This window comes from Carica papaya, chromosome 5 (assembly GCF_054855325.1).
Source record: "Carica papaya isolate Zhongbai chromosome 5, ASM5485532v1, whole genome shotgun sequence".
Classification (NCBI taxonomy): Eukaryota; Viridiplantae; Streptophyta; class Magnoliopsida; order Brassicales; family Caricaceae; genus Carica; species Carica papaya.
In genome coordinates, this window is record NC_142313.1 from 13,062,865 (window position 1) to 13,072,358 (window position 9,494).

General features: G+C 31.2%; 1 protein-coding gene across 1 annotated transcript; it reads right to left on the reverse strand.

The window, feature by feature from the left end:
- Positions 1–454: 454 nt before the first annotated feature.
- MYB55 (myb domain protein 55) lies at positions 455–2,472 on the reverse strand. The gene is made up of 3 exons (XM_022041519.2): positions 2,206–2,472; positions 1,994–2,123; positions 455–1,898 (listed from the first exon to the last, which is right to left on the reverse strand). The coding sequence occupies exons 1-3, from the start codon at positions 2,336–2,338 to the stop codon at positions 797–799; spliced, it is 1,365 nt and encodes a 454-aa protein (XP_021897211.2). The 5' UTR covers positions 2,339–2,472; the 3' UTR covers positions 455–796.
- Positions 2,473–9,494: the final 7,022 nt, after the last annotated feature.

The window sequence follows — 9,494 nt, forward strand, 5'->3', positions numbered from 1 at the left end:
CACTCTCAATTTCATTTGTGGGGTTACTTTCTCTTTCTCTTTCTCTCTTTTGACTATCAATCCACCATTCTTCACTTCCTTTCTCTCATATCTGTCTATGTTTGCGTGCGCTCCAATTCTGTATTTCTTCTATGATTAATAATTATTTGAGAAAAACATATATTCTAATTAAATTGAAATGGTAAAGGCAGTGTAAAAGTGTTTTTGGTGTGTTTGAGAAAGTGATAAGACAACCGTTTGAATGTTTTACATGGGACAAGTATTCAATTGAAGAGAAGGTTCATGTAAGCTTCACTTGTCTAAAGAGGAAAGGCATAAGAAAAAGAGAAAAATATATATAGAGGCTAAACCCTTATTCCTAAACATGAAATTGGAAAGATTGCTGATTCTTTTTTTCTTCAAATAATCGTTTAATAAAACTCTGTTCGTGAACACAATTAAGAACCAGAAGAAATAAAATAATAGGGAATTAATTAATAACAACTTTTTTTTTTTTTTTTTTTTTTGGGTTTCTCTTGGAATGTTTACAAAAGAGAAATTCAATACTAATACAAGAGCATATTCTGCAATGAGGCAAAGGAACAGAAAAAGACGAGTAAACAAAGCCTTGTTCTGCAAATTCTACCCCACACCCAGCAACAAAAAGCTAGCAACAAGGATTGTTTTTGCTCACAAATATATTCCAAAACCAAGAGGATGATAAATGTTTTTGTATCAACTTTATGTACAAAAGAGAAAAATCACCTGAGATCATCATATACCACTCTTCACTTCCTTTTTTAATTCCACCCAAATCTTAAATATGTCCATACGAAGCTGTAAGTCTCTGTATATCCTTACCGCATATCTCTGGATTTTGTAAACCCGATGGTTGCTGCTGCTGCTGCTGCTGCTGCTGCTGCTGCTGGTGGTGGTGGTGGTGGTGGTGGTGTTGTTGAGGCCACATACCATTTGAACTTTCTGTCAAGAAATTTGTTTCTGATTTTATATCATTGTAAAATGATTGCTGGGAAGCAGCCGCCATTAATAATGGGTTATGAAGGTATTCAGGCCACTTGATTTCTTCCGCTGCTTGGGTTTCCATCAGCTGAATTTCTTTCTCAGATGTGCTGCAATCTGCTAATCCCCAATTGAAGATGCTGCTCTCAAAGAGTGAAGTGTTGGTTTGGAATTCTGTGCTGCTGCTGCTTCCGCTACTGTTATTGCTAGTACAGTTGTTGGGTTCCCAGTATCGATTTCCGGTGATAGTGAAAGTGGGGATTGAGGGATTATCCAAAGGAAGAGACATGGAGGGTTTATAAGCAAATTGAGAAGAGAGAAAAGAGGGAACAATGGTGGGTATTGCATTGGGAGAAAATTCAGAATTGATGTCGAAGTTGGTTTTGTTAAACCAGAGAGCAGGGTTTGAGGTTGTGGAGAGTCTAGAATTTGATGACGATGATGATGATGATGCATAATTCAATTGTTGAAGTGGGAAATGTCCCACAAATTCTGAAACCTGGTTACTGGTAGCGCTGCTGCTGGCTTCTTGTTGCTGCGTTCCAAGCCTATCCAAAAAGAATTCCTTATTGGGTGAAATCATGTTGGTGGTGGTGGTGTTGAGTGATTTGCAGGTCGGTGAAGTTTCCATTTCCAGTCGGTAGGTGGGTTCTGGAATTGAAACTGGTAGTGGGTTTGAAGGAGTTTCGTTGTTGAGGAGATTGAGTTCATTAGAGGGTTTATCTATGGTGGAATTTGGTGGGTTCTTGTTGTCATCTCCATTTTCAATTTCAGAAAGTGGTTTGTGGGTAACAGGGTCAATGCCTCTTTGTCTCAGCTTCTTCTTCAAGCAAGAATTCCACAGATTCTTTATTTCGTTATCAGTTCTTCCGGGTAATTGCGCTGCAATCTGAGACCACCTGACAAACATCATTCAAACATAAATCTCTCCAGAAAACAAAACAAAAAAAAAAAAAAAAGGAAAATGAATGAATTCTGAAAGAAGGAAAATTACCTGTTACCCAGAACAGCATGGAGTTCAATGATAAGATTCTCTTCCTGTTGAGAGAATGTGCCTCTTTTCAAATCAGGTCTGAGGTAATTAATCCACCTCAATCTGCAACTCTTCCCACATCTCTGTAACCCTGAAAATAAGAGGAGTATGAAATTGGTTTTTGTGGGCATTGAAGAAGAAGATTATAGAAAGAGGAGGAGGTATATAAATACCAGCTTGCTTGGGAACAGAACTCCAACAGCCATGGCCATACTTGGTAATATGCCTCAAGAGCTTCTCATCTTCCTCGGGAGACCAGAGACCCTTCCTGAGCTTCTGCTTGTAACAGCAAGAGTGTCTACCCATTGGAATGGAAGTTTCTAAGTAGAAGTTTTTGTTGAATCCTAGGTGAAGTGTCAGCAATGGATGTTTTGGTGGAAAAGATGTAAGAACAGTTGAGAGAGAGAGAGATTGAAAGGGAGGCTGAGAAAATGAAGCAGCAGCTGAGAAAGAGAGTTGAATTAATATAAGAGGGGGAGTCCCGTGGAGAAAAGTCACAGTCAACACTCTCCCTTCCCAAATTAATAATAATTAAATTAATTCATAAAAAAAAGGGTTTTAATTTTTAATTTTTTATTTTTTATTTTTGGGTAGAGAAAAGAAATGGGTTAATAGTTGTAGTATTAGTGTGTGTGTGTGTATATATATGTCTCATCACAGGTCTGAGAATTAATGTCTTTTGCAGAATGGTGGGTCAATTTCACTGATTTTTTTGCATAAGATAGAAAAACACAACTTGATTATAACCCATCCTTCCAAGTTAAGCCAGTTGAAATCCCTACCTGTAAATTTTTTCATATTACCCAAAAACAATAAGAATAATAAACAGGGCATAGAGGTTAAAAAATTTCATTCCCTTCAATCTGTAACCAAGAATAGAGATTTGCCAATTTCCATGTTAAGAAGAAGATGAAAGCATTAAATATTCCTTTACTTGAAGGAGTAAAGCTTTTGTGTGTCAAAGGAAACAGGATCCCTTCTATCTTATTTTACTCTTTTTTAAATTTTTTTTCTTTGGGAAATTCTTTCGTATCATGATCACTTACAAAAGTTCCATCATTACGTGGAAAGAACAAATAAATTTTGTCTATTTTCCACAATAAAATTAAAAGATAGTCTTACCATTCTTCATTAAATCCAATTCCCCCCTCCCCCCTCCCTCCACCAGTTTTTTTCCCCCAAACCCAAAAACTTACTTCTTCTGGCTCTTTCTATTTTCTCTTCTTCCATTTTCAAGATCCCTAATTCTTTTCTCCCACGGATTCGACCAAATTTCGAAAACCAATTGCACCAGTGCTATCACATGATAACAGCAAGCGCAAACATTATTCTCTCCTAATTTTTATCAACTTGGAAATAACTTCTGCTCCCAAGTTATGTATATATATATATACATATATATATATATATATATATTGTTTTCTGTTATATATATATATATATATATATATATATACATGTGTGTGTGTGAGAAGATTACCCCCATAGCCAGTATTATATCTCTATTTCTTGCATACTTGGATAAAACGTAAAACCCAACACTTTTTTCAATCTTTAACTACTAAACTGAAACCCCACTTGGTTAATCAACCACATTGCATTTAAATGATTCATTTTCAGAAACCCTAATGGAAAATGGAAAGATGAGCGTTTGCATGACCTAATTGGGCAGTCATATTTCATGGAAACAGTGATTAATAGAATTTAATCTCTATCTTTTTTTAATTTTAATTTTTTTTGGATTTTTCTTCAAAATTCTTTAAGGCAATAAATTCATAAACTTGGGGCATGATTAATTTTGGTTAAGAGAGAATGTCCATGTCAATTACTTGTTTTTGTGTGCAATATTTATCTAAAATAATTGGACTAAGCACTAACTTTTATAAGACGTAATTAATTAACTTAAGAAATGATTGATGGACTTATAATATATATCTACAGAAGAAAGATTAAATAATTAATTAATTAATGACATCTATTTATCCATTAATTTTATTTCACATCAGTTTCTAACTTTTTTTTTTTTTTTTTTTTAATTATTATTAACTCTTTTAATACTTATGATATATATTTATATTTGCCGTCCATACATGTGAATTTTGAATGGGAAAATTTTTGTTGTGTGTAGATATTATATAGTGTGTATGTGGAAGAACATTCATTTGATGATCATGTCCATATGATACTTATACGATTATATTGTTGGATTAATTTATATTTTTGTCAATGATTAGGGGGTTTGTATAACAGTTCAAATAATTCAATATTTTATCTCCAATGAGAAACCCATTAATCATTTAATTAACACGTTTACTATAGAGACGCAGACCAAGTTCTTGTGCATATTTCTTTCCTGCACTGGACCACCAATTTTTGTTTAATCTAATCAATTAAATTAATCAGGCTTTAGACAGTTATTAATCCTTTGTTGTTTCCACCTTTAATGGTGACCCTGCCCCCTTTCTTTGGCATGCTGCACACCCAAATTTAATTAACTTCTAATTTTCATCCGTATCCACTTTATTAATTAAATTATTACATTATAAGTTATCACCCAGTTCCAACAAAAAAAAAAAAAAAAAAAAGATTTGAAGAAATATTTAAAATGAAAAATATATATACCCATTTGTGAATTTTAATTTAAGAAATAATTAATGGGTTAAATTATTAATTAAAAAGATGTGCAAATTATTCCAAATCATTAGCTGTCTAAGCATGGCCCGCATTGAATTGTATAGTCCTAAAGGGAATCTTCATAGAAGATTATTATAGTTATAAACTTTAACATCAATTATAAATATATATATATATATATGTATAGTAGCACCACCAATTATACAAATCATATTGACAAAACAAAACAAACTTTATTTTAATTATTTTCTTCTTAATATCTCTTAATTATTTTCTTTTACCCTTTTGGCGTGTATTGGAAGTCATTTAATTATGCATTTTAATGCAGCAGCATATACTTTTAATTCTTATTTAATTAACCGTATGCAAGTATTTCGAAGAAAAATTAATTTATACCCAGTAAATGGTTTATCATTGATTAATTATGTGTATAAATGAAATTATGAATTTTCAAAAGAAAAAAGAAGGGTGTGGGACCTTGGGCTAGACTAATATAATGGAGCCCGATAGGTCGAACCCAAGTACGGAACACAGAGAGAGAGAGAGAGAGAGAGAGATGTGAATCAACGGCTGATGGAAGAGTCAAGAAGGTATTAGTATGCAGATCAGAAGGTGGAAGTAGATGATGGAGTCAAAAATTGTGGATGCAAAAATGTCCAAGTTGAATCGGGACCCATCAGATTCTGAGCACTACAAAACATTTGCATGTGCTTCACTGTGTAGATAACAGATCTCTACGCCATCTTCTTGGGCCCCCAATTGTCTCGAAATTATGATAGGAGACGCACCGTTGAGGGCATTCTTGTCATTTCATTTTCTTTTTAAATTTTTTTATTATATATATATATATATATATTTTTTTTTTAAAGTTTTATTTTTATTATTTAATTAACTCTGCCAAATTTCATTATAATTAGAATGCTCTTAATTACTCCCACAATCTCCAACACTCGCAGCTTAGTAAAATACTACACCTGATCAACCGTATGTTCCATAATTTTAAGAATCTTATTTGGGCTGAATTATTTTAAGTGAAATGACAATTATCTTCATTTAATCATCTAAAATTTTATTTATTTTATCGTAAAAATGATTTTTTTAATTAATAATTTAAATTAAATTAAAAATATTTGGTCCCTATATAAATTTGATTGCAAACCTCCTTTGATAATTCGAGTTTGAATTTTATTTTTATTTTACCTAAAAAAATATTCAAAAATTAGGTTGGTTTTATATTTATAGACTACAATTAAATTCATTAGTGGAGAAAAAATAATGAGAAAACTTAATAAACTTATTTTATTTAGAAAATTAAATGAAATTCGAAAAACCTATACATAAATTGAGAACAAATATATTGACTCGTTCATTATTGTTTTTCATGTGTCCGGGGCTGAGAAAAATTGACTTTTAGAAATTTCTTTTTTTTTGTTTTTTTCTATATTGTATTTGATATTCTTTTGACATTTGTATTGTATGTATGTATGTATGTATGTATGTATGTATATATATATATATATGGAGCCAATAGAAATAGTTGACGTAAGAAATAAAAATATTGTGGATACATAATGTGGTGGAGAGAGGATTTATCCACCGACAGAGAAGATTAAGATTGGAATTAATTTATTAATTTATGGGGTTTTGAGTTCGAAACAGACATTATTAACATGAAAAGGTAAATGATGTCTTGCCAGGTACAATCTCCTGCAGTCCATTTATGCATGTCGGTCACTTATTTCTAATGTGGCGGCCTGCCTTTATTTACCAATTATTTTCCTCTTTTTTTTTTTTTTTTTTGGTATATAGATTTATTTAATACATATATATATATATATATACACATATACATACGAATAATTAATAAATGTTATAAATAACGCTCGGATTCAAACTATATATAAACCCTTATATTACATGATCTAAAAATGTTTTTGTTACTCTTTTAAAAGAATATTTTTTCTTTCAAAATTGAGAAATTTAATTTCTTTTTTATTATAATACTATCATTACGTCTCTCGCAATTATTATTATAATTTTTTAATTAAAATTCAAATTATATAAAACAAAATATTTAATTTTTTAAATAAAAATTGTAAATTGAGTTATCAACAGTTGATCAAATTTTCTATTATATATGTATTTTATATAAATAAAAAGTACGTAAAAGTAAACATTTTTAAAAATATATCCTACTATTATAAATAATTAAAAAAAAAATACTTGTGAAATACAAAATAAAGAAAATGACACATATTATTAATATGTGACAAAATACAATGCAAGTGAAAGACTGAGTAAGTGATTAAACATTAACATGTGATGATGAAACAATTAGACAACCAAATTACCTAATCTTCTCCAAGTCTCAAATATTGGTCTTAAAAGTTTAGTATAAGTACCTGAAGTTACTATTACACTATTATAGTTATTATATCGATATTGGGGGCATAGTCTTTGATCATAATCTTAGAATCAAATCTAACAATTGACACCATTAATTATATTACTGAGAAAAAATTATCAACTTATGAAATAATTATATTCTCTATCTTTATTTTTAATGACTTTTGAAAATTGATAGAGGCTAAGATAATAGTTTCCTATGCCCATGATACAATTAAGGTAACCTACAAACAATTTGGATAAAACATGATTTAGTATTTGTTTTGAAAGGAACACTCTAACGTTTAAATCAATAAAGTTGCAAAAAATAAAATATTCTAATTAGCAAATTCTTAAGAGCATTTTAAGTTTATAAGATATTTAATCTTTATCTGAACCTTGCATGAACTTATAATGGGGTAGAGATATCAGTCATAATGTTATCAGTGGCTTTTGAATTGCATTGTGTGCATGATATATGTTGTTAGCATTATGTCAAGGTGAAAAGGTAGGACTTAGCAATATATTTAACTATATCAGTTGCCTTCACACAATTAACTATTTTTTTAGCTTAATTTTTTCATATAAATAAAATATATTTCTACTAATAATATATACATAAATATATGTTATTTAACCATTTATTTTGTTATTATTTCTTCTTCAACTCAACTTAATTATTGTCATCAATGGTTTAATCAAGTTGTAAGAAACCAAATCAAAGTGTTGGTTGGGAACTAAATGTCCCTAATCAACTCTCTACCCTTAGAAATAGAGACATACAAGTTAAAAGCACCATGTTGGAGTGTGCTCACAAGCTTCATAATTGGATTTATTTGTAGAGTTTATTCGAATAGTTTCGAATTGATCAAATTTGTAAATAAATTATTAGTAGATATTGAATTTGATGTGCAATGTTCAATTTCTTGTTATCTTTTTTGTTTTAATTCTTAGAAATAGAGTCATTTAAGTTTTCTATCACTATGTATCTTTATAAAAATTTATGGGGTGCATCTTGAATGGAGTATACACAATTGCTCCCTGAAGCCCCTAGCTCCCAACCTACCATAAATTTTACCTATTTACACTAACTTTTATTTTTTTCTTATGATCACATTTGCTTTTATTATTGAGTTTCTTATACGAGGTATGTGTTTCATCTTTCACTATTGTAATCTCTCTAACATTCATATGTTTATATGCCTTAAAGACTAATAGTACCAAGGTCTCTAAAGGTTTTTTGAGAAAGCAAAAAAGTAAAAATGATATTTTTAACCTTATTAGAGATGGTTGTTAAACCTTTATCCAACTTGTTTATTGTGACCAACTAAATCTACAACTTAGTAATATAATCTTAAATACTATCCTTTTTTTCTCTTTCCCATTTAATCTAAAGAGGCTAAAAAATGACTTTTTGTGTTCTCTATTATTAACAAGTAAGTTAAGAATTAGTTGGACAGCTCATTGAAGATGTTAATTGTATTGGGTTTGAGGATTTGGAACTATTCGACCTATCTCCCTTGTTGATTACCAAGGGGAACTTATTACACAATGTTATATAAATCTCCCAAGTAACTCTATTATGTTGCTATATTGATTAAGATGATCTATAGGGTCTTTATTATCACATTATTGGTTAAACTTGACAGGTTAAACTATATCAATACATGATCCTCTTAAATTTTAAAAGAAAAAAGGCACATATTAATGTAAATGAGTCTGCAAAGGTTCTTTTAAGGACATTCACTTCAAGGTTCTTTAATTTATTATGCATGCCTCAAGGGGTTATTCTCAATCATTCTCATAGATTTTTTATTTTTATTTATGACGTATTGAATCTAAACACCATTAGAGTGTTATTGGTCTCTTTTTTTGTCTATCAACTCTATTTTTATCTATGACATGTTGAATATGAACACCATTAGAGTTTTATTGGTATCTTCCTTTGTAACAGACCTAAAACGACATTGTTTTGGGGAAACCCCAAGACAACACCGTTTTAGGTAAGAAGAGGAAGAAAAAAAAACCAGAGGCATTCGCTCTGATCGAGGAAGCTGTCACCAGCTAGGAAATGACGATAGGAGACCTGCACGACGAGGAAGAAGAATCGTGCAAGACTCCTCCCATCCCTCCTTATAAAAACGAAGGGAGGTGATCAGTGCAGGAGGAGAGAGAAAGAGAAAAAAAAATAGAAAGAGAAAAAAAAATAGAGGGAGACGGACTGTGACTACTGTCAGTCGACAACCGAGTGAGGAGGAGATGAAGGAGAAGTGGAAAAAGGGGGAAGAAGGGGCGTTGCTGCGTACGACAATGCGCGGGAGAGGAGGACGGTCCGTGCAGTGGTTTCGTGAGCATTTGGCCATTCTGTAGCTCCCTCTAGCACGATTCTACTAGTTTCGTGGTGGATTTGAAGGCGCAAGACAAACAAAAATGAGGTGAGGAC